Below are 26776 nucleotides of genomic sequence, written 5' to 3'. Positions count from 1 at the left end.
ATAACATCACGTCATGCCATTGTGTTCTGTGGAGTTTCCCCGTACTCAGGTACCTTCATGTTCCTTCACTTTGGGATTACTGGATTCCTCCGTCTCCTGCTTCTTCTCCAGTTTGGGAAGCAAAATCTTGGATGGAGGTGTTACCTTCACATGCTCCTCTTTCCCTGTGAGGACCAGCAGAGAGGAACGGAAATTGTAAGACATCAAGAGACAAATTCACGTGCACATAACCTTGTTTGCAAACAACACTGAAAAAGAATTTCATCAAACACTGAGCTTTGAACCATTCAATTCAATATTTTGGGATACAGTAGATGAGTAATTTGAGACTTGACATGTGGTAAGTGTAGCATGCTTGGGAGGGACAGGTGACTTTGGACCGATAAAAAGAAAGACTTGCATTTATACAGTGCCTTTCATGAACTCAGGACATTCCAAAGTACTTTACAGCCAATGAAGTACTTTTGAAGTGTAGTCACTGCTGTAACGTGGGAAACACAGCAGCCAATTTGCGCACAGCAAGATCCCACAATGTGATAATGATAAGATTATCTGTTTTAGTGATGTCGGTTGAGGGATGCATATTGGCCAGGACACCGGGAGAACTCCCCCGCTCTACTTCGAATGGTACTGTGGGATCTTTTACGCCCACCTGTGAGGGCAGACGGGGCCTTGGTTTAACATCTCATCCGAACACTCCCTCTGTACTGCACTGGAGTGTCAGCCTAGATTTTTGTGCTCAAGTCTCTGGAGTGGGACTTAAACCCACGACTTTCTGTCTCAGAGGCGAGAGTGCTACCCATTGAGCCAAGCCTGACACCGTGGTTCTCAAAGCTCTCCACCACTGGGGGATTTCCTCGCCTCATGCCTGGGTCTGTTGTAGACTAATTGATAGAGATTGATTGCCATGATTAGTCACCAACTCCACTATCATTGTATCATGTGACCACCAGGATGGTAGAAGGGAAACGAGATGGACCCTGGTCTTTTTTCAATTCCTATGTTCCTTTTGGATTCCTCCCTCTTTTCTCCACTTTAGATGAAGAAAAAAATTGAAATATTTCTCAACCTGTAAAGTTAGGCCATTTTTTCTTCATGGTGCTGTAATCTGGCAGAATCTGAGGGAGCAGTTGCTGTCCCATTGGTAATTCTGCATTACCCATAATTAATTTTGGACTGGTGTTCTGTATTTGACCTGGCAGTTATTGGCAGTCTCTCTTTCAATTCCAAGCTATCTTATTTAAAAAAAACAAGTGTTCCAGTCACAAAACTGTTTCCTGGAATCAGATCTGCCTAGGACCAGACCCACCTGGAACCGGACCCACCTGGAACCGGACCCGCCTGGAACCGGACCCGCCTGGAACCAGACCCACCTGGAACCAGACGCACCTGGAACCAGACTCACCTGGAACCAGACGCACCTGGAACCGGACCTGCCTGGAACCAGACCCACCTGGAACCAGACGCACCTGGAACCAGACTCACCTGGAACCAGACGCACCTGGAACCGGACCCACCTGGAACCGGACCCACCTGCAATCCGACACACCTGCAATCTGACACACCTGCAACCAGACTCACCTGGAACCAGACCCACCTGCAATCTGACACACCTGCAACCAGACTCACCTGGAACCAGACACACCTACAATCTGACACCTGCAACCAGACCCACCTGGAACCACACCCACCTGGGACCAGAACCACATGGAACCAGACCCACATGGAACCAGAACCACATACAGCCAGATTAGCCTGGAAATGGTTTTGCCTGAAACAAGATTGAGAAGAATAAGAAGACCCAGCCCTGCACCCTGGCTGTTACATGTGTAGGATGCTACACCCCAGTGGGATTGAATGGACAGATATTCTAGTACTCACCCATCCTCTGAAAGAAATCTCGTTTCTGCTGAAAAGATTCCAGTTGCTCCATGCTCATCTCAGTAAAATCATTGTCCGCAGTCAGGACGTCCTATAGGGAGAAGCCAGCCAACATAATATAGCAAAATAACCATTCCTCTGGCAATTTGAAGCCAAAGAGGTGAACAAGAAAATTAAGCCGTGTCTCTGAGCTGAGGAATTTAACTCTTACATGCTGGATTTTCTGACTTGGGGCTCATTCAGAAAGAAAGAGCTTGCATTTATATAGTGCCTTTCACCTCCTCAGGATGTCCCAAATACTTCACAGCCAATGGAGTACTTTTCAATTGTGTTCACTGTTGTATTGTAGGGAAATGCAGCAGCCAATTTGAACATGCAAGCTGTCACAAACAGCAATGAGATAAATGACCAGATAATCTGTTTTAGTGGTGTTGGTTGAGGGATGAATGTTGGCCAGGACACCGGGGAGAACTCCCTTGCTGTTCTTAAATTAGATCCATAAACGTCCATCTAAAAGGACGGATGGACTTCGGTTTAACCAGAAGACAGCACCTCCGACAGTGCAGCACTCCCTCGGTACTGCCTTGAACTATCAGCCTAGATTATGTGCTCAAGTCTTTGCAAGTTAACAAGGCCATAAAAAAGGCAAACAAAGCACTGGGGTTCATCTCTAGAGGAACAGAATTCAAAAGCAGAGAAGTTATGGTAAAGTTATACAGAACTTTGGTTAGACCACACTTAGAGTACCGTGCTTAGTTCTGGTCTCCATATTATAAAAAGGATATAGAGGCACTGGAGAAGGTGCACAAAAGTTTTACAAGGATAATACCAGAACTGGGAGATTATAATTAACAGGAAAGATGGAACAGGCTAGAAAACAGAAGGCTGAGGGGTGGCCCAAAAGATGTCTTTTAAAATTATGAAAGGGTAGACGTAGACAAAATGTTTCCACTTGTGGGGAGTCCAAAACCAGGGGCCATAAACATAAGATAGTCACCAATAAATCCAATAGGGAATTTAGGAGAAACTTCTTTACTCAGAGAGTGGTGAGAATGTGGAATTTGCTATCACATGGAGTAGTTGAGGTGAATAGCGTAGATGCATGTAGCGGAAGCTAGATAAGTACATGAGGGAGAAAGGAATAGAAGGATAAGGTTAGATGAAGTATGGTGGACGGAGGCTTATGTGGAGCATAAACACCAGCATAGACTAGTTGGGCTGAATGGCCTGTTTCCATGCTGCAAATTCTATGTAAATCTATGAGCGGGGCTTGAAACCATGATCTTCTGACTTAAAGGTGGGAGTGCTACCACTGAGCCAAGGCTGACATTCTCTTTTATAAATCTATTCTCTCCTGGCACTTCAATCAACAAAGGTTATTAAAATATCAATGAACTTTCATTAAATCCGGTCTACTATTTGCTAAAACAATGACTTATCTCACTAATACCCTAATACACTCCACTTATACCCATAAACACATTATTAATTTCATGGGATACCTCACTAATACACTAACATGGCCCATTAACACCTAGACTTACTTGAGGGACTGTCAGCTCTCCTACTTCCTCAGCTGAAGGAGAAACCTAGGCCCAGACCCAGTCCTTGTTGTTTTGGTCCCTGAGTGAAAGAGCAAGTCAAGTTGGAGCCTGAACTTGACTGTCTTGCTCCTCGAAATAAAGCAAGAAGCACGATGGGAAGAATCAAATGATAAAAATAAATACCGTATCTCTAGGAGGTATTTCCGGCTCTTTGGCGGGTGCTTTATTGACTATAGGCTCCTTCTGCACTCTGTGCTTTTTTGGTTGTTTGGATGGAGCAGGCAGGATGGGTTTTGGGTTGGTTTTTGGTGGGGTTGTGGCTTTTGGAGTTTCAGAGACAGGATGTCGTTGCTGCTGCCGCTCCTGCTGCCGGTCCTGCTGTCGTTGCTGACTTATTGACATGGCCTGAATAGTCATCTGCTGGGCCTGGGGAAAGAAAATACTTTATCTAAGATTTATATCGCTTAACACTGGAAATTAACTGGTCGGTCTCCACGGCAAGAGCTGCAGGCAGAAAATTGACCTTTACTTGTGGTTAGATTTGCCAATTCTGGTTGGGGGCATTCCTGGAGGTTTGATCATGTGATGTTCTGACCACATTGCATCTGACCATGTGCCATCTGATCACGTGCCATCTGATCATGTGATATATGATCACATGACTTCTACAAATGTTATTGCATTTACCATACAAAGGGTGGGTCCCCTATAGTTGAGTACTTTTGCTCGTGGTTTCGCACAAGCAGCTGTTGTGCGAGAACTAGGAAGCCACCTGTGAGCAGTTGAAGAGGGGAAACCGAGGGCGGGGATGGGGGGGAGACCCAGGGCGGGGATGGGGGGGAGACCCAGGCCGGGGACGGGGGGAGATCCAGGCCGGGGAAGGGGGAGAACGAGGGCAGGGATGGGGGGGGGAGAACGAGGGCAGGGATGGGGGGGGGAGAACGAGGGCAGGGATGGGGGGGGGAGACCGAGGGCGGGTGAGGGGGGAGACCGAGGGCGGGTGAGGGGGGAGAACCAGGCCGGGGAAGGGGGAGAACGAGGGCAGGGAAGGGGGGAGACTGAGGGTGGGGGAGGGGGGAGAACCAGGGCCACATATGGTGAAGGACCCCACGGTCTAATAGCCCTCGGTTCAAGAACCTTCCTCCTCCCTTTCCCCTTGGTTCTTCCAGTGAGAATTCTTGGTTTCCATTCCCTAGTTCCCCATTCGCCCACCAGTGAAAACAATCTTTCACTATTTATCCACAGTAAGGTTCCCAGGTTTCACCCACTGCTCTCCCCTCAGTGCGGCCCTCAATCACCATGTTGCTGCTGCTGCTCCCAGCTCTGCAGGAAATGCTGGTCTCCACGCCCACCCCCACCCCATTCTCCACCCCCCACACCTGCTTGAGCCCCAATTCCCCGACCCACAGTCCCCTTCTCTCCCCGTTCCCTAGTCCCCCTTCTCTTCCCCCAACCTCCCATCCCCTGATCCCTATCCCTCATTCCCTGACTCCACATCCCCCAGTCCCCATCTCTCCCTGAGCCCCCATTCCCTAGTCCCCTTCTCTCCCCCAACCTCCTATCCCCTGATCCCTATCCCTCATTCCCTGACCCCACATCCCCCAGTCCCCATCTCTCCCCGAGCCCCCATTCCCTAGTCCCCTTCTCTCCCCCAACCTCCCATCCCCTGATCCCCATCCCTCATTCCCTGACCCCACATCCCCCAGTCCCCATCTCTCCCTGAGCCCTAATTCCCTAGTCTCCCTCTCTCCCCCCAACTCTCAAGCCGATTTCAGAGCTCCCCCTCCCAGCCCTCCCCGATTTCAGAGCACACAAACCCCCCTCCCCCGGTTGAACTTCAGTGGATGATATCACCGAGTTAGAGGCTCCACTGAGCTGTAGCCGGTGACATCACGGAGCGGGGGGAGGGGGGGCACTGCAGCAGGAAATTTAAATCGCTGATCTTCTGGGCTGCTAGAGGCAGCGCTTGGGATAGGAATGACTGATTTCCAGAGACGCCAGAAGGGTTGGGGACCTTACTTTGTGCTTAATCTTATGGAGCTGGATAATGTCTGGTTGCAAACAGGAGTTTTCTCGTTAGCATGATTTCAGACATGCGCTGGAATCCATCTCTACACTTAATGTTAAATACTTGCACTTATAAAGTGACTTTAATGTAATACAACATCCTAAAGTGCTTCATGGAGGTAAAAATAAAAAATAATTGGACACTGAGCAGCAGTGGGAGAAGGATTCGAGGTGGTGACTGATGGTAAGATCAAAGAGGTGGGCTTTTGCAGGAAGGGAGGGAGGTAGCTAGGAGGGGGAGGGGTTTAGGGAGAGGGTTCCAGAGTGTGGGCTCAAGGAGGAATGGAGGGTGGTGCAAAGGAGGCCTGAGTCACAAGAGCAGAGGGCGAGCAGAGAAACATAGGGCTGAAGGGTGTTACCGAGTGAGGGTGGGGAGAGGCTATGGAAGGACTTATAAATAAAGACAGAGATCTTGTGTTAAGGACTGGGGATCCTGCACAGGTTGGTGAGGACAAAGGTGACAGGAGAGTGGAACTTTGTGCAGGATTGGACATAGGTAGCAGAGTTTTACATGAGCTGCAGTTTGTGAAGAGTGGGACTTGGGAGGCCACGAAGGGGAGAGTTGGAGTAATCAGGCCTGGAAGTGACGAATGCGTGAATAAGGGTTTCAGCAGCAATGAGATAGGGGTGGAGGTTTTCAATGTCACAGAGGTGGAAATAGGCAGTCTCAGTGGTGCCTAGGATGTTGGGTTTGAAGCTCAGCACAGGGTCAAACAGGATACTGGGGACATGCACTATTCGACTATGGGCGGAGGGAGGGTACCACCACTGACCGCCATCCTGTCCTCACCTGATAAGGATGTCAAGGCCTTAGAGAGGGTGCAGAGGAGATTTACCAGAATGGTACCAGGGATGAAGGACTTCAGTTATGTGGAGAGACTAGAAAAGCTGGGATTGTTCTCCTTAAAGCAGAACAGGTTAAGGGAAGATTCAGTAGAGGTGTCCAAAATTATATGGGGTTTTGATAAAGTAAATAAGTAGAATTTGTTTCCACTGGCAGGCGGGTCAGTAACCAGAAGACACAAATTTAAGATAATTGGCAAAAAAAACGGGGGCAAGATCAGGAGACACTTTTTTACGCAGTGAGTTGTTATGATCTGGAACGCACTGCCTGAAAGGATGGTGGAAGCAGATTCAATAATAACTTTCAAAAGAGAATTGGATAAATAGTTGAAAAGGAAAAATTTGCAGGGGAGTGGATCTAATTGGATAGCTCATTCAAAGAGCCAGCACAAACACGATGGCCTCCTTCTATGCTGTATGATTCTATGACATCCACACAAGCACACATTCAAGTGGACAGGAGCAGGAATCCCAGCCCATTCCCTGCGGCCAATTGTAGCAGCTCTACAACTGTCCTGGCTGACATTTGCTAACTCAGTACAGACTGGGGACTGAACCCCGGACCTTCCTGATCTGTGTGGCTCAATACTATACCGAGGACTGCCTTTACTCACAATGGCTTGGGGGAAGCAATGTAGCTTGTATTTACGAACATACGAACAAACATACGAATTAAGAGCATGAGTAGGCCATTCGGCCCCTCGAGCCTGCTCTGCCATTTGATAAGGTCATGGCTGATCTGATTGTGACCTCAACCCTACTTTCCCGTCTACCTACTATAACCTTTGACTTCCCTGTTAATCAGGAATCTATCGAACTCAGCCTTAAAAATATTCAATGACCCTGCCTCCACCGCTTAAATGGGAGACCCCTTATTTTTAAACTGTGGCCCCTAGTTCTAGTCTCTCCCACAAGAGGAAACATCCCCTCAGCATCTACCCCTTCTAGTCCCCTCAGGATCTTATATGTTTCAATAAGATCACCTCTCATTCTTCTAAACTCCAGTGTATACATGCCCAATTTGTCCAACCTTTCCTCATAAGATAACCCCCTCATCCCAGGAATCAGTCAAGTGAACCTTCTCTGAACCACCTCCAAAGCAATTATGTCCTTTCTTAAATAAGGAGACCAAAACTGCACACAGTATTCTAGATGTGGTCTCACCAATGCCCTGTACAACTGTAGCAAAACATCTCCACTTTTATATTCCATTCCCCTTGCAATAAATGACAACATTCCATTTGCCTTCCTAATCACTTGCTGTACCTGCATACTAACTTTTTGTGATTCATGTACTAGGACACCCAGATCCCTCTATACCTCAGAGTTCTGTAATCTCTCTCCATTTAAATAATATACTGATTTTCTATTCCTCCTGCCAAAGTGGACAAGTTCACATTTTCCCACATTATACTCCATCTGCCAAATTTTTGCCCACTCACTTAAACTATCTACATCCCTTTGCAGACTCCTTATGTCCTCTTCACAACTTACTTTCCTACCTACCTTTTTGTCATCAGCAAAATTAGCAACCATACATTCAGTCCCTTCATCCGAGTCATTGATTGTAAATAGTTGAGGCCCCAGCACTGATCCCTGTGATACTCCACTCGTTACATCTTGCCAACCTGAAAATGACCCATTTATGCCTACTCTCTGTTTCCTGTTAGCTAACCAATCCTTTATCCATGCTAATATGTTACCCCCTACACCATGAGCTCTTGTTTTGTGTAGTAGCCTTTGATGTAGCACCTTGTCAAAAGCCTTCTAGAAATCCAAGTACACCACATCCACAGGATCCCCTTTATCCACGTTGCTTGTTACTTCTTCAAAGAACTGTAATAAATTAGTCAAACACGATTTCCCTTTCACAAAGCCGTGTTGACTCTGCCTGATTGCATTGTATTTAAAATATATCTGCAGTGCATAGATCTATCAGTTCTTTGTTCATACATCTCTTGATTCATATGGCTATTGATCCATTCTGTATAACTGTCGGTAGGTATGGTCTATATGTAGCATGTACACTCACCAATAGGAGTGCCTGTTGGTTGATGAAAGTCTGCTGCTGAGCTGCCATCTGGGAGGAGTCATATTGGTTTCCAGGCTGTGAGACATGAGATCTTGGGTATTGAGGCATCTGAGGCACACTGGTCTGTGGCATCATCATTGCTGCAGAGAAAGGCCCATAATCAGAGATGAACAAATCACTGGAAACTATCTAGTAAAACATGGAGAGGTATCTTGTAACACACAATTACCCAGCACAAAACATAGGAGTAGGAACAGGAGTAGGCCATTCAGCCCTTCCAGCCTGTTGCACCATTCAATTGGATCATGGCTGATCTGCACCTCAAATCTATTTACCTGCCTCAGTTCCAAATCCCTTGATACCCTTACCTAACGAAAATCTATCAATCTCAGTCTTGGAAGCTTCATTGACCTCCAGCATCAGCAGCCTTTTGGGGGAGAGAGTTCCAGATTTCCACTACCCTTTGTGTGAAAAAGTGCTTCCTGATTTCCCTCCTTAGCTTAGCTCTAATTTTAAGATTATGTCCCCTCATACTTGATTCTCCCATCAGAGGAAATATCTATATCTTCTCTATATCCACCCTATCGAATCCTTTTAACATTTCAAACACCTTGGTCGGATCTCCCCTCAATCTTCTATACTCAAGGGAATACAAGCCAAGTTTATGCAACTGAGGGAGACCCTGTAACACACACAGTTTTTAAATTGAGAAACCTAGGTGAAGGACCAAAGCCCTTAATGAAGTCTGTTGAAAAGAGTAAAACAGAAGTTGTAGTAAATCAGGAAGCAGTGATTGGCAGGGCCAGGTTTTGGTGTTAAAAGCCTGGGGATTGTTGGAGGGCCGAGAGTGAGTGGGAGACAGAGAGAAACGGACCCAAATTGAGAGAAGAAAGAAAGAGAACAGGAAGAGGAACAGGTGAGAGCAGAAGTGAGAAAGAGATTGACCCCAGGGAAAGAAACAAACTGGGAGCAGGAGAGAGAGAGGGGCAAATGGACAGAGATCAATGCAAGGTAGCAGGGCACCGACCAACTCTCCTCAAGCAGTAAATTCAGAACTGGATAGAAACATTTAGTATTATATACCTGGATCAGAGAGGCAATGGAACCCGACATACCAAAGGGGAAGAGTCTGAATCGCGACAGAGTCATGGGGCTGCAATGGTGAGCATCCAAACTGGGATAGAGAAATGGGAACAGTACAGCAGCCTGGCTCCAGGGCCCAGGCACACTGGATCAGAGAGCCACAGACTGGGATACCGAGCTAGGATAAACATGTCAGAATCTCCCCCTCATTAAAGATTAGAGATGGAAGATTTTATTCTTCTAACCTTCCTGAACATTCCTATATTCCTACAAAAGAGGGAGATAAGGAGGTCTTCGGGTTTGAGATCCTGCGAAAGAATGAGTTAGTGGCCTTGAAATATATTGACGCCGGCCCACCCAATATTGGACTTTGGGCCTCATTAACATTAGCCACCTGTTGGGCATCCCCGGGCAGATCGATGGTGAAGAGGCTTGGAATTTCAGGCTGCTGTGTCACCAGCAGCAGCATCAGGTAAGCGCTTAAAGGGGAAGCGAAGGAGATTGAGAGGGGGTCGATCAGGAGAGGAGGGTGATTGGGAGAAGAGGGCAATTGAGAAAGGAAAGGAGGTCATGGGGCATTGGTTGCATTGCTGGCATGGCCCCACCTCCTTTCCTTTCGGGCAACTGGGATGAGGGCAATCGGGATGGGGCCGATCTGGAGTGGGGGGCGAGTTGTGGCTCGTGGCCTTAATGTAGACCCGAAAGGAGTACTGCTCAACCTGGCTCCACATTCAGGTAAGTATTTTTTTTTTAGACACTTACCCCTTTGGTGGCGGTCCCTTTAAGGACAGCCGCACGTAGACCTGATTTTCCTGAATGCAAGCGACCCGGCACCAGCTGTGTTCAGGGCAATCCAATTTTGCTTCAAACGGGCATTATGCCCCTTAGTTGCATATGTAAAGAGGCTAACACCTGTTTCAGGCATGGATCCTGGACACCTATTTTGTTTGCCTATACCAATATGGCAGGCAGTGCACTTCCGGGTCATAATGAGCGCGCGCTTCCTGCCCGCCATATTGGAAGCATATTTAGTGCCTGAAAAACAGGCGCTGAGCCTTCAAATTTTTAAGTGACTTGTCTTGATTTCAACCCAGTAGAGAGCAGGAAACGAGTATTTGCAACATTGGAGGAACAACAGTGGAGAGTTCAGAGGAGTACTGACCATAGTAGTACTGATAGAATAGAGAGAGACCAGACAGGTTGAGATGGAGAGGAAGGGAGGTACCCTATAACACAGTTACCTGGCATGGCTGGTGCCATTGGCTGCATCATAGGAATAGTTTGCATCGTGGGCATTGGTTGCATCGTGGGCATTGGTTGCATCGTGGGCATTGGTTGCATCGCAGGCATTGGTTGCATCGTAGGCATGGCTCCACCCATTAAAGGCATGGTCTGATAAGCAGGTACAGTGGGCATCTGTTGCATCTGTGGCATTGCTGGAACACCTGAACAAGAGAGAAAAAGATAGATTATCTACCCAGTGCGGCCTTCTCCATTCTTGAAATGCTCTGCACCCCCACACACTATAGATCTGTGTCTTAGCTTGATAGGCTCTGGGGAAACCATGTGCTGAGCACACACAGGGAATTACCATTATGTCATTGCAGATAGGCATTGCCACACCTGCTCTCCTACTCACTAGATATACGAAACCCCAGGACCGGCACTGTTGCGCCAGGTCATTCTGACCTGAAGCTATACCGAAACTAACTAACCTTTTAATACTTCCTCCCATCCCAAAACAGTACCCCGGAGAGTCTGTGGGGACAGGTGGCTTGGATCATGGTGTGTGGAGGATGCATATCATATGAAGATAGGTAATCTATCTTTCTTATTCATTCTGCATCCTCCAACACTTCAAGCATATCAAAGTAGATTCAATAGTAACTTTCAAAAGGGAATTAGATATATACTTGAAAAGAAAAAATTTGCCAGGCGATGGGGAAAGAGCAGGGGGTGGGACTAATTGGATAGCTCTTTCAAAGAGCTGACACAGGCACGAGGGGCTGAATGGCCTCCTCTGTTGTAAGATCCTATGATTCTACGGGTGTAGCCCTGAAATTAGCAGTCTGTCTATCTCAGCTCACTCTGCTACTTTAATGTTTGAGTCCTGCAAGTGATCCAATCTGATCACCCCACAGTATCACAGCTGTGGGCTGGTGAAATGCAGGGGCTGGCCCCCTATAATAACCCCTAGGGCATTGCTGGAAACACAGTGCAGCGTCCTTACAGGTACATCACGTGAAATCGAGGCAAATTTGGCAGTATCATGTTTAGGCAGCAAGTATTTTATACAATCATGAGATTGTGAATGGACCATTGCATTTTGCACTGTATTTAAAATCTTTGGCCAATATTGGTGCAGGCGTGCTGATTCAACTGTAGAGGCACTTGGTTTGTTTTGATGTAGGTGGTGTGTTGCATGGGTCAGTGCTGAAGGGTGTACCTTTCAATCCCAGCCTTGTCGTTCTGAGTGTAAAATTCCAAATTGTGTTTTCATCCCTTGCATGCTTCTGAGTGTGATGTGGAGATGCCGGTGATGGACTGGGGTGGACAAATGTAAGGAATCTTACAACACCAGGTTATAGTCCAACAATTGGACCATAACCTGGTGTTGTAAGATTCCTTACAATTGCTTCTGAGTGTGTGAGTGTACAATCCCCCCACTTACACCATCCACACTTAGGCAGCCGCCTATATCAGGCAAACGGCACGAACCATTTGCCTTTTCCACCGAAGTCAATTACAAAGGCATCGGTTATGATATATTAAGCGAGCCAGATATTCAACAGTGTCAATAATGCAAAAATGTTTGTGATAGTGTATTTACCTTATTATCGAACCTGCCTCAGGATAAATTGCAGGTTTTAATTCCAGGAAAGTGATTGAAGCTGCCTGAGGTCTCTGTCAGCTGTTAATAACCACGGGTGGCAGTGGAGACTTTGGGCAGCTCCAATCACCTTAGCACGAACGCACCTGCCATATGCGGTGGGGACTGTTATGGATTTGTGATCTGGTGTTAATGGAGTGAGTGTTAACTTTTTCCCACCCTGCTAAACTTGCTGATGGGAGTAAATATTTCTAATGTTAGTTTGACCCTTTTGTTTTAAGCAGCAACAGGCAAAATTCCTTATTTCACTTTCACATGCTAATTTCTCCCATTTGAAACTGGTGTTAGAGTACCAGAGGGGGGCCAGTAGAGTTTCAGTGACATTAGCTATAGCAATGTCTCTCAGTGAACTCTGCAGCCAGGGTGACACATCAACGTTAGTTATTTTGGTGGAGGAGGGGCAGTAGCGGCAGGAGACACGGCCTGGCAGGTTCAAGGCAACTGGAGATGGATTTACAGAACTCACTGCCCAGTGCAGGTGAAATGCTTCGACCTCAGAGACAAATAACAGGGGTAATATTCTGAATGCTCCTATGATTTCTGATATACGACCGTAGTGGCCAAGGCTCCCCAATCACCAGTGTGTACTCGTAAAATCATCCCCTACTGTCTAAGGAGGCCTCTGGAATCAGATGTACAGGCAAGGAGCAACATCTAGACAGCACTCTGAGTGGGAGTGAAAGTGACCAAACTGGGTTATAAATATAGGATAGTCATTAATAAACCCAATAGGGAATTCAGGAGAAACTTCCTTACCCAGAGAGTGGTTAGAATGTGGAACTCGCTCCCACAAGGAGTAGTTGAGGCAACTAGCATAGATGCATTTAATGGGAAGCTAGATAAACACATGAGGGAGAAAGGAGTAGAAGGATGTGCTGATTGGGTGAGGTGAAGAAGGGTGGGAGGAGGCTTGAGTGGAGCATAAACATGGCATGGACCTGTTGGGCCGAATGGCCTGTTTTTGTGCTGTAAATTCTATCCACAAAACACATCATGATCAGTGATATGCAGTTAACGGCTGCATCACCGAGGTAAAACATGCCCTCTTTTTCCACATGTCTGCGTAAATCAGGTTCAGCTGTGTCACACAGCATCAGGGGCAGAGCTATATTTACCCGTCATGTGGCATTCTGCGAGTACTGGGCATCCTTTGTGGCAGCTACGTCACCACCCAGAGGAGAGGCCCGAAGTGAGGAGAAAAGACAGCTGGGGGACAAACCTGCACAAGGGCACAGATCCTGGGAGTAGGAGGCCATTGGTTGTCTACAATATCATGTGTGCGTTGATCATGATTTCCCCAGACCTTGCAAGCTAGGCTATACTCCAACAGGAGGATATTGAATGAAGGATAAGGATTTAAACCCAGAGAATGCAAACAGAAAATAGGAGTGAAATGAAGAGAATGTCAGATACTGTACGTACCCATCGGGTAGCTGGGGACCATCGGCACACCTGTACACAAAGAAAAACGCTCAATATCTATACCGGGAGCAAGCAGGTCACAGCACAGCTGAACAACACAGTTCACACGTCATATCCACACTCACACTCAGCCCACTCCCCGGCTCACACACAGCCCACTCCCGATTCCCAGCTCACACTCAGCCCACTCCCCGGCTCACACACAGCCCACTCCCGATTCCCAGCTCACACTCAGCTCACTCCCCGGCTCACACACAGCCCACTCCCGATTCCCAGCTCACACTCAGCCCACTCCCCGGCTCACACACAGCCCACTCCTGATTCCCCAGCTCACACTCAGCCCACTCCCAATTCCCCAGCTCACACTCAGCCCACTCCCGATTCCCCAGCTCACACTCAGCCCACTCCCAATACCCCAGCTCACACTCAGCCCACTCCCAATACCCCAACTCACACTCAACCCACTCCCGATTCCCAGCTCATACTCAGCCCACTCCCGATACCCGGCTCACACTCAGCCTACTCCCGATTCCCCAGCTCACACTCAGCCCACTCCTGATTCCCCAGCTCACACTCAACCCACTCCCGATTCCCAGCTCACACTCAGCCCACTCCCGATTCCCCAGCTCACACTCAACCCACTCCCGATTCACCAGATCACACTCAACCCACTCCTGATTCCCCAGCTCACACTCAGCCCACTCCCAAAGCCCAGCTCACACTCAGCCCACTCCCAATACCCCAGCTCACACTCAGCCCACTCTCAATACCCCAGCTCACACTCAGCCCACTCCCGATTCCCAGTTCTCACTCAACCCACTCCTGATTCCCCAGCTCACACTCAACCCACTCCCGATTCCCAGCTCACACTCAGCCTACTCCCAATTCCCCAGCTCACACTCAGCCCACTCCCAATTCCCCAGCTCACACTCAACCCACTCCCAATACCCCAGCTCACACTCAACCCACTCCTGATTCCCCAGCTCACACTCAACCCACTCCCAATACCCCAGCTCACACTCAACCCATTCCCAATACCCCAGTTCATACTCAACCCACTCCTGATTCCCCAGCTCACACTCAACCCACTCCCAATACCCCAGCTCACACTCAACCCACTCCCAATACCCCAGCTCACATTCAGCCCACTCCCGATTCCCCAGCTCACACTCAACCCACTCCCAATACCCCAGCTCACACTCAGCCCACTCCCAATACCCCAGCTCACACTCAGCCCACTCCCGATTTCCCAGCTCACACTCAGCCCACTCCCAATACCCCAGCTCACACTCAACCCACTCCCAATACTCCAGCTCACACTCAGCCCACTCCCAATACCCCAGCTCACACTCAGCCCACTCCCGATTCCCCAGCTCACACTCAGCCCACTCCCGATTCCCCAGCTCACACTCAGCCCACTCCCAATACCCCAGCTCACACTCAACCCACTCTCAATACTCCAGCTCACACTCAGCCCACTCCCAATACCCCAGCTCACACTCAGCCCACTCCCAATACCCCAGCTCACACTCAGCCCACTCCCAATACCCCAGCTGACATTCAATCCACTCCAGATTCCCCAGCTCATACTCAGCTCACTCTTGATTCCCCAGCTCACACTCAGCTCACTTCCCATTCCCTAGTTCACACTAAACCATGTTGAATGCTCCACAACCCACTTATATCTCACAGACACTTCACATCCTTCCTTCTTATTTACAAATAGGCCCACCCGTACGCCTCTCAGAAACGAGTGTAGAGATACAAACACATGTCAGTGTATATCTCACTGACCTGCGGTCATGTACGCTCCAGTCTGTGACGGGCCTATTCCTCCTCCTCCTTTCATCCTCCGGTTTAGATCCCTTGATCTCTCCATTTCCTGCAGAGTTTATCGGAGGAATCCTGTCAGAACCCGACATCTCGTACAGTCACTGACACAATCATCATGTATTGCAAAGTTACCCGTACTCACTCACTCCACACTCACTCCACACTCATCTCACTCACTCCTCCCACTCACCCCACACTCATCTCACTCCTCCCACTCACTCCTCCCACTCACCCCACACTCATCTCACTCCCCCCACTCACTCCTCCCACTCACCCCACACTCATCTCACTGCTCCCACTCACTCCACCATTCACACTCACCCCAGTAACTCACACTCACTCCACCATTCACACTCACCCCAGTAACTCACACTCACTCCTCCCACTCACTCCACCACTCACCCCACACTCATCTCACTCCTCCCACTCACTCCACCACTCACACTCACCCCAGTCACTCACACTCACTCCTCCCACTCACTCCACCACTCACACTCACCACAGTCACTCACACTCACTCCTCCCACTCACTCCACCACTCACACTCACCACAGTCACTCACACTCACTCATACCACTCATTCACCTCACCCACGCACTCCAACGCTCACACTCATCCCACCCACTCCCAATCACTCCACCAATCACCACACACACTCAAACTCACAACACAAACTCAAACTCAAATTCACACTCACACTCACCCCACCCACTCACTCCACCACTCACACTCACTCCACCCACCCACAGTCATTCTATACACACTCAGTCACCCACACTCACCCCATCCACTCACCTCACACACTCACTCCACCATTCACTCTCAACCCAGCTACTCCCATTCACCACACAAACTCACCCCACTCGCTCACACTCAACTCACACACTCTCCACCAATCACACTCATCCCACCCGACCACACTCACTCACCCATTCCCAATGCCTACTCACCCCATCCACTTACCCCACCCACTCATCCCATTCATTCGCCCCCATCTTATCTATTCATTCGCCCCCACCCACTCACCCCATCTTTCACACACATCTCATCTGTTCACCCCACCTGCTCATACCCACGTTATCACTTCATACTCACCCCTCCCCCGTGCGAAAACACTGGGTTGAATAGATTATCTACATATCTTTCAATGCTGCCCCGCGGTGTCTCTGTTCTTGGTTCAGAGCCTGTGAAGGGAAGAATGACGGGAAGAGAATTAGAAAGACCACAAGTCACTGTTAGCATTTTCCATTCCCTCACCGGCAGCTGCGAAACCTTGGACAGGATTTTCCTCTGATTGGTGGGTAAGCAGCAGGGCAGGACTCCTGCCCACCCACATGACCCCACTCTCACCCACATGACCCCACTCTCACCCACATGACCCCACTCTCACCCACAGGACTCCTGCCCACCCACATGACCCCACTCTCACCCACGGGACCCCACTCTCACCCACATGACCCCACTCTCACCCACATGACCCCACTCTCACCCACGGGACCCCACTCTCACCCACATGACCCCACTCTCACCCACGGGACCCCACTCTCACCCACATGACCCCACTCTCACCCACGGGACCCCACTCTCACCCACATGACCCCACTCTCACCCAGGGGACCCCACTCTCACCCACAGGACCCCACTCTCACCCACAGGACCCCACTCTCACCCACATGACCCCACTCTCACCCACGGGACCCCACTCTCACCCACGTGACCCCACTCTCACCCAGGGGACCCCACTCTCACCCACGTGACCCCACTCTCACCCACGTGACCCCACTTTCACCCACAGGACCCCACTCTCACCCACGTGACCCCACTCTCACCCACGTGACCCCACTCTCACCCACAGGACCCTACTCTCACCCACGTGACCCCACTCTCACCCAGGGGACCCCACTCTCACCCACGTGACCCCACTCTCACCCACGTGACCCCACTCTCACCCACGTGACCCCACTCTCACCCACGTGACCCCATTCTCACCCAGGGGACCCCACTCTCACCCACATGACCCCACTCACCACAAGACCCCATTCTCACCCATGTGACTCCACTCTCACCCACGGGACCCCACTCTCACCCACGTGACCCCACTCTCACCCACGGGACCCCACTCTCATCCACGGAACCCACTCTCACCCAAGGGACCCCACTCTCACCCACGTGACCCCACTCTCACCCACGGGACCCCACTCTCATCCACGGAACCCACTCTCACCCAAGGGACCCCACTCTCACCCAAGGGACCCCACTCTCACCCACGGGACCCCACTCTCACCCACGTGACCCCACTCTCACCCACAGGACCCCACTCTCACCCACGTGACCACACTCTCACCCACGTGACCCCACTCTCACCCAGGGGACCCCACTCTCACCCACGTGACCCCACTCTCACCCACGTGACCCCACTCTCACCCACGTGACCCCACTCTCACCCACGTGACCCCATTCTCACCCAGGGGACCCCACTCTCACCCACATGACCCCACTCACCACAAGACCCCATTCTCACCCATGTGACTCCACTCTCACCCACGGGACCCCACTCTCACCCACGTGACCCCACTCTCACCCACGGGACCCCACTCTCATCCACGGAACCCACTCTCACCCAAGGGACCCCACTCTCACCCACGGGACCCCACTCTCACCCACGTGACCCCACTCTCACCCACAGGACCCCACTCTCACCCACGTGACCCCACTCTCACCCACGTGACCCCACTCTCACCCAGGGGACCCCACTCTCACCCACGTGACCCCACTCTCACCCACGTGACCCCACTCTCACCCACGTGACCCCATTCTCACCCAGGGGACCCCACTCTCACCCACATGACCCCACTCACCACAAGACCCCATTCTCACCCATGTGACTCCACTCTCACCCACGGGACCCCACTCTCACCCACGTGACCCCACTCTCACCCACGGGACCCCACTCTCATCCACGGAACCCACTCTCACCCAAGGGACCCCACTCTCACCCAAGGGACCCCACTCTCACCCAGGGGACCCCACTCTCACCCACGGGACCCCACTCTCACCCACGGAACCCCACTCTCACCCACGTGACCCCACTCTCATCCACGGAACCCACTCTCACCCAGGGGACCCCACTCTCACCCAGGGGACCCCACTCTCACCCAGGGGACCCCACTCTCACCCACGTGACCCCACTCTCATCCACGGAACCCACTCTCACCCACGTGACCCCACTCTCATCCACGGAACCCACTCTCACCCAGGGGACCCCACTCTCACCCAGGGGACCCCACTCTCATCCACGGAACCCCACTCTCACCCACGAGACCCCACTCTCACCCACGGGACCCCACTCTCACCCACGAGACCCCACTCTCACCCACGGGACCCCACTCTCACCCACGGAACCCCACTCTCACCCACGAGACCCCACTCTCAGTGTTTCCTCCAGGGCCCTAATTATATATGCTGGGCCAGTTAGGAGCGGCAATACCACTCCCCATTGGGCTACTACCGCTCGGAGGGAGGGAAATTGAGCATTTAAAACACTGCAGCTAATCAAAGGTCTTTTTTGAGAACAGCAGCCACTGGTGGAAGAATGTCTGAAGGAGCAGCCGTCCCGGGAATGGGGGTAAGGGAGCAGGAAGGGCTCCCACTATCTCAGATACATCCATGGATGTTTTACTGGCTGAAGGAAGAGCCAGAAAGGAGCAACTCCTGGGGATTGAGAGCAGACAGCCCCATAGGAGGCTGGTTCAGGCTGTCTGGAGGGAGGGCACTAACCCCGATTTTAACTCGAGGCAGCAATCGGGTGGGCGGGGATCGAGGAGGGGAGGTTGGCGGTGGGCAAGCATCCTGATCTCAGCAGCCTGAGACTCGGGAGATATTAGTCCAGGAATTGCTGGAAAAATAATGGCGAGTTCACACTGCCCGCCATTATTAGTGCTTAAAAAAAACAAAAATTTCTTCCTTTTCCATTGTGTGTCTTTTTTCTCTCTCTCTTAATTCACTCTCCTTCCCTCTTTATTTTTCTTTCTGTCTCTAATTTGACTCTAATTCTTTCTATTTCCTTTTCCGTCGCTCGCACAGTTTCTTTCTCTATCCTTAAGTTTAATTGGTTAAGGAGGTAGACCATTGGACCCGAAGTTCACGAGGTCGCAGATGCCCCGTAGCCTCGCCACACTGTTATCAGCTCGCACTTCCAGCAATTTACGGCACAAAAATAATACGACCTGAAGGGTGAGGGGAAAAAAAATCCAATTCACGGCGCAATTTCTGGTCCAATAACTCCTGGGCCTCATCTGCATATGCCAAGTCAGTCTCCCACCAAAGGAACAGGTTCAGTTGCTGGGAGAGTTTTGGAAGGGCCTCGCAATTGGGATGGAGGAAGGAAGCCCGAGGAAGGGCTTTAAACTTTCTTTGTGGGACCCGGACGAACATCCCTGCTCTTCCGGGCCCCACAAAAAAAAATAAAACTGCTTATCTTTTAGGGCCTCTTCTGGCCCCGCCTCCTCCTCCCACTAGATTGGCCCGGTGGGAAATCCACAACGGCCTCTGGTTAAAATAGCTATCAGGCCCCAAATACATCATCAGAGCCTGAGCTGCCTATTTAAAGATGGACCCCGCCGGTTTTCGGCAGGTTCTCCTCCCGCCTGCAGAGGAGCAGCTTGAAGATGGAATCTTCAGGGAGAGAATGGAGCCTCGAGGGAAAGTCCCACTGGCAATTTTAACTGTCCACCCAGCGTAAACCGGGTTAAAATCAACCCGACTGAGTCTGCAGAAGGGGAACCTCTGCTCTACACTAAGGGAATCAAGGGATATGGGGATAGGGCAGGAAAGTGGAGTTGTGGTAGAAGATCAGCCATGATCTTATTGAATGGCGGAACAGGCTCGAGGGGCCGTATGGCCTACTCCTGCTTCAATTCCTTATGTTCTTATGTTCTTAGATAATGTCACTGTTTGCACAGTTAGTCAAGCTTTTCAGGTTTTGACATTATTAGGGTGACTTGGAGGAAGAGGCCAGCCACTCCACCCCAACACTTCCAGATCCACAACTCCTTCCAGATCCAGATCCACAGCAACACCAACTGGTTAAACACCGACTGCTGGTTAAACACATGAAGGTAAATTTTATCAATGTGTATTCCTTTGCATCGCCTTGCCTGCTGGAAATGTACATCGGAAATTTGCACCCACCTGCTCCAATTTTCCATCTATAATTGAATAAAATGAATGGATGGTAAAGTGAGTGGAGGGTAGGGCTCTGATTTTCTGATCCAAAGCCCGGGATGGGAGGGGGGTGAGGCTCTATGCCATGTGTACTCTCATACAATTGTTCCCCGTGTGCTGGCTACTTACTGACTGCTGGGGGCATGACACTGGACAGAGGGTGAGATCACAGCCGATTACAATTAGATTATTTGGTTGTTTTCAACATGACTGTCATCCTGACAGATCTGAGCCTCTGGTTTACTTACCACCGTACGATTGTAGATCAGCCTGGGATAAGAATGCTGGAGGCAGAGGAGGTGCCTGGATGTCGGGTGCTGGAGGAATTATACTTACACAATCCTCAGATTGTGGCCTAGAGGAAATACAGCAGACAGAGTTCAACACAGCAGACAGAGCTCAACACAGCAGACAGAGTTCAACACAGCAGACAGTGCTCAACACAGCAGACAGAGCTCAACACAGCAGACAGAGTTCCCAGAGTCTTTCAGAATTTCCTTCGCTCTTTTCCTGAAGATGCTGAGACTGGGAAGTTTCATGTTGGAGGAATCCTGCCAAGTTGGGAGTTCCTCACTCCCCAGTGGCCAGGGGAACTCCAACTGAAAATCTTGCCCTGCTTCTCCAGTACCTCATCCAAGTGGAAATTCTTCATTGCGTTAGTGATCGCACTCAGTGGGTAGCACTCTTGTCTTTGAGTCAGAAGGTTGTGGGTTCAAGCTCCACTCCAGAGACTTGAGCACATAATCTAGGCTGACACTCCAGTGCAGTACTGAGGGAGCGCTACACTGTCAGAGGGCCGTCTTTCAGATGTGATGTTAAACCCCGTCAGCCCTTTCAGGTGGACGTAAAAGATCCCATGGCAATATTTTGAAGAAGAGCTGGGCTTTCTCTCCAGTGTCCTGGCCAATATTTATCCCACAACCAACATCACAAAGAAAACAGATTATCAGGTCATTATCATATTGCTGTTTGTGGGATCTTGCTGTGTGCAATTTGGCTGCCGCATTTCCTACATTACAACAGTGACTACACTTCAAAACTACTTCACTGGCTGTAAAGCGCTTAGTGATGTCCTGAGGTCATGAAAGGTGCTATATAAATGCAAGTCGTTCTTTCTTTTATGTTACAGATGTGAAGTGGAGAGACTATGGGGTCAGAAACTCAGCTCAGGGTCTAGTAGGACTAGGATTGCGAACAGCCTGGTTCAACCTGAGACAGTGGTCAGAGAGGGGGATGGAGTCGATGACTTCAGCCTTCCCTATGTTTAGCTGGGGGAAAGTGCAGCTCATCCAAGACTGGATGTCCAACAAGCAGTCTGACAACACAATGGAGGGGTCAAGGCAGGTGGTGGAGAGGTGCAGCTGGGTGTCGCCTGCAGACATGAATCCTACAATAACGGGCCATTTTTCAGCCGATGGTACCATGGAAGGTGAACTTCCTTCGTGTGATATGAGTGGTGACATTGTAAATGCACTCACTCTAAATGTCACTACATACAAAGGAAATCTCCCCTCCCATATACAAGCATACGAAAGTGTCAGACAGGAAAAGACAAATTGGCCTATCCAGCCTGTCCCATGTTCACCTGTGGCTATCAAATACTTTCTACAGGTCGATGACTGACTGCACTGGCCATTGAACATGAAGGTAATGTTTTATCCCCAGCCTGCAGTGAGATTGCAACCAATAGCGTTTGAGTTACTCACGAATAGTAGTCGTTGGAGTCTGAATGCGATCCATAATTATTCCTGTTCACTCCTGGATGGATGACGGAGGTGGGCGACTGCGCTGGGAAAAAGCCGAGCTCTTCGATTTCAGCAATGAGGTCCATGACAAAGTCACAGCCGGGCATGTCTCGCCACTCCTCACCGGTGTGCAAGGACACCGACCAGCCTTTCTGCTCATCCTCCTGACCCCTGAGCAAATCGACAACAGGTAAAAGGTGAATGCCTGAGTACAGCTTGGCACAAAAACACAAGCACGTAGCCCTCAGAATGCACGAGACGGCACGAAACTAAGGGACAATCAGCCCATGAATCCCACTTCTTGGTCAGACCATGCACAATCCACTCTATCGTGGACCCTACCCCACCCATTTAATCTCCTGAGGGAAAGTTCTGCGCCATCCAAAATATAATATCCATCTTACTGTACATCCTGCATTATGGACAGGTACAAAAAATAATTTAAAAGGCTAATAGAATGTTGGTCTTTATTTCAGGGGGGCTGGAATACAAAGAGGTGGAAGTTACGTTACACTTATATAAAGCTCTGGTTTGATCGCATCTGGAGTAATGCGTTCAATTCTGGGCAGCGCACCTCAGGAAGGATATATTGGCCTTGGAGGGGGTGCAGCGCAGATTCACCAGAATGATACCGGGGCTAAAAGGGTTAAATTATGAGGACACGTTGCATAGACGAGGCTTGTATTCCCTTGAATATAGAAGATTAAGGGGTGATCTAATTGAGGTGTTTAAGATGATTAAAGGATTTGATAGGGTAGATAGAGAGAAACTATTTCCTCTGGTGGGAGAGTCCAGAACAAGGGGGCATAACCTTAAAATTAGAGCTTGGCCGTTCAGGGGTGATGTCAGGAAGCACTTCTTCACACAAAGGGTAGTGGAAATCTGGAACTATCTCCCCCAAAAAGCTGTTGAGGCTGGGGGTCAATTGATTTTTGTTTGGCAAAGGTATTAAGTGTTATGAAACCATAATGGGTAGATGGAGCTAAGATACAGATCAGCCATGATCTAATTGAATGGCGGAACAGACTTGAGGGGCTGAATGGCCTACGCCTGTTCCTAAGAGGTTTAATTTCACGAGGTTCCCCAGCTGCTGTATGAGCAGTGAGCACGGGCTGAGAATGATGGCTGTGTGGTCAGTTTTATGAATTCAGTACTGACAAGTGGCCTTGTCCAGCAGCTGGTCGTATCAGGAGAGTGCAGGTACACTGCCCATACTCCCCCACTATGCCCGATCCAGGGGTAAGGCTCCCCGCCAGTACTGTGTTCACCCTGCTGTGTCACAGCCCTTTCTCCAATTCGCAATCGCGCACAGCGAGACTTTGTGCTGCCAGCTGCCTCTTGCGAAATTACCCTGATCTGTTCCAGGAGAGCGTGTTGGGAAATTGCTCAATGCCCTCCCATGACTTACCATGTGGTAAATGTAATGGGCAGTAAAGCATGGGCTGCAGGTAGGGTTGCCAACACTCCAGGATTGCCCTGGAGTCTGGAGAATTAAAGACTAATCTCCAGGACACTGCAGAGAGCAAACCAGGAGAAAAATCATAGGGTCATTAAAAAATTGTGTTTATTAAAATTTTTTATTAGTTATAAAAATACTGGACATGGGAAAAAGCCTGTTTGACTGACAGTGAAGAATCGCCCAATCAGGTAATGAAGACTTTATTCACTTTCTGATTGGTGTAGGAAGGCAGTTCACAATGAGGATGAACTCGTCGGGCGACCAATGGTAAGCGAGTGGGGACCGGGCGAGTGGGGACCGGGCGGTTGGAGGCAGCAGATCATGTGATGGAACCTCCAGGAATCTGTCCAATCAGAGTTGGCGACCCTGGCTGTAGGTGTAACTCCTGGTGCTCCCGGTGAGCCAGCCTCGGCACCAGGTGTGAGTAAGCAGAATACCTACCCTGCCATTTCCAGGATTCCAGCAGCTCAGAAACCCTCATGTGCCACACAGAACTGGACCGTCTCTGTCAGTACTTACAAACCTTGATCCTACTCCTAGTCAGGTGTTCATCCAGAGATTATGTGAAGCTGTTAGATGACGGGAAGTCTTTAAAGGGCCGATTTTATGAATGGGTGTTAGGAACAGAAGTAGGCCATTCAGCCCCTTGGGCCTGTTCCGCTATCCAGTTAGATCATGGCTGATCTGTATCTTAACTCCATTTATCCGCCTTAGTTTCATATCCTTTGATACCCTTACCCAAAAATCTATCTATCTTACTCTTGAAAACTCCAGTTAACCCCCAGCATTTACTGCCTTTTTGAGGGATAGAATTCCAGATTTCCACTACCCTTTGTTTGAAAAGGTGCTTCCTGATTTCACTATTGAACGGCCTAGCTCTAATTTTAAGATTATGCCTTCAGTTCTGGACTCCCCCACCAGAGGAAGTAGTTTCTCTGTATTTACTCTATTGAATTCTTTTAACATTTTAAACACCTCAATCAGATCACCCCTCAATCATCTATACTCCAGGGAATACAAGCCAAGTTTATGCAAACCTGTCCTTATAATTTAACCCTCTAAGGCCCGGTGTCATTCTGGTGAATCTGTGCTGTACTCTCTCTAAGGCATTACTGGATGAAAAATCATGACCAACCGCCCGTGATTTGCCAACCTGCAAGGCTGGCAGGCAAGGCTCACCACTCGTATATGGCGCATTCAAACAATCGGTCCTATCGTCTCTCAAAAAGTGGCAGAATGTGTGGGGTGCCTTAGACACCCCTTTGCCACAGTCCTGCTGACTGTTTGTTGTGATGGGCGGGTACTCCTTCTTTCATTATGATTGGTGGGGGAGTCCAGAACTGAAGGCATAATCTTAAAATTGTACACACCGAGATTTTACACGTGATTGTGTACAACTGATGGTTTTCACCAGAAACACGTATCACCAACGCTTGTGTGCAACAACATTGTCTGTGTTCAGAACTCAATTACAACCCCACACTGGTGAGTACACACATTGCATGACTACTCAGACAGAGGCATGCTCACTCAGGATAGCAGGAAATGCCCTTGCAAATTCACAGAAACACACAGAAGGACACTCACTGAGACAACTCACACAGGCTAACAAAGGCAGTGGTAACGGGTTGTGCCTGTATTGGATGTTTCTGTACTATATATGTATTGAGTGTGTCTGTATTGAATGTGTCTGTACTGAGTGTGTCTGTACTGAGTGTGTCTGTATTGAATGTGTTGGTACTGGGTGTGTGTCGATACTGGGCATGTCTGTCTGTGCTGGGTGCGTCTGTGCTGGTGTCTCTTTCCTGGGTATGTTTGTATTCAGTGTGTCCAGTTCAGATCTTCTCATACAGTACCGGGACTTTAAAATCCAGTTGGCAAGCTCCTCCCCCGTTGTCCAGGACTCCACCTCTGTCGCAACTGTTTCCTCTGGTGAAAGGAAATAAAATGAAATGAAAAGGATCTCCAACTGAATCTCTACAGCGAGGTGACCATACACAGGAGTGTCATTACAAGGAGTCGAATCAGGGCTGGTGGGCATGTGTTGTCTGGGGATCCTGTCTATCGGGGTGGGGTGAGGGGGGTGCTCCATGTGTTGTCTGGGGATCCTGTCTATCAGGGTGGGGTGAGGGGGTGCTCCATGTGTTGTCTGGGGATCCTGTCTATCGGGGTGGGGTGAGGGGGTGCTCCATGTGTTGTCTGGGGATCCTGTCTATCGGGGTGGGGTGAGGGGGTGCTCCATGTGTTGTCTGGGGATCCTGTCTATCGGGGTGGGGTGAGGGGGTGCTCCATGTGTTGTCTGGGGATCCTGTCTATCGGGGTGGGGTGAGGGGGTGCTCCATGTGTCCATGGAGTAGTGAGAAAGAATGAAGTTATATTTCTATCGTACCTTTCACATCCTAAAGCATTTCACAGCCAATCAAAAGGTAGGACAAGTAGATAAAGCTGTCAAAAATAGCATGTGGGATTTGAGGTTTTATAAATGAGGCATAGAGTACAAAAGAGGTAATTCTAAACCTGTACAACTCATTGGTTAGGCTGCAGTTAAGACTATTGTGTCCAGTTTTGGGTCCTTCACTTTAGGAAGGGTGTCAAGGCCATGGGGAGGGTGTCAAGGCCATGGGGAGGGTGTCAAGGCCATGGGGAGGGTGTCAAGGCCATGGGGAGGGTGTCAAGGCCATGGAGAGGGTGTCAAGGCCATGGAGAGGGTGTCAAGGCCATGGGGAGGGTGTCAAGGCCATGGGGAGGGTGTCA

General features: G+C 49.6%; 1 protein-coding gene across 1 annotated transcript in view; it reads right to left on the bottom strand.

Annotated features, from left to right (window-relative positions):
- Nucleotides 1-26776, bottom strand: part of LOC137341328 (unconventional myosin-XVB-like) — a 372666-nt gene that overhangs the window by 113094 nt on the left and 232796 nt on the right. The window contains exons 31-41 of the mRNA XM_068004452.1: nucleotides 25879-25951; nucleotides 22525-22734; nucleotides 21067-21173; nucleotides 16691-16779; nucleotides 15557-15644; nucleotides 13763-13792; nucleotides 10692-10895; nucleotides 8368-8507; nucleotides 3609-3851; nucleotides 1882-1972; nucleotides 54-164 (exon numbers count right to left, since the gene is read on the bottom strand). Of these exons, the coding sequence (XP_067860553.1) occupies nucleotides 54-164; nucleotides 1882-1972; nucleotides 3609-3851; nucleotides 8368-8507; nucleotides 10692-10895; nucleotides 13763-13792; nucleotides 15557-15644; nucleotides 16691-16779; nucleotides 21067-21173; nucleotides 22525-22734; nucleotides 25879-25951 (1386 nt within the window). The remainder of the gene's footprint in view (nucleotides 1-53; nucleotides 165-1881; nucleotides 1973-3608; nucleotides 3852-8367; nucleotides 8508-10691; nucleotides 10896-13762; nucleotides 13793-15556; nucleotides 15645-16690; nucleotides 16780-21066; nucleotides 21174-22524; nucleotides 22735-25878; nucleotides 25952-26776) is intronic.

This window comes from Heptranchias perlo, chromosome 23 (genome assembly GCF_035084215.1).
Source record: "Heptranchias perlo isolate sHepPer1 chromosome 23, sHepPer1.hap1, whole genome shotgun sequence".
Classification (NCBI taxonomy): Eukaryota; Metazoa; Chordata; class Chondrichthyes; order Hexanchiformes; family Hexanchidae; genus Heptranchias; species Heptranchias perlo.
Note: the sequence above shows the minus strand (reverse complement) of the source record. Positions and strands in the feature narration are given on the sequence as shown.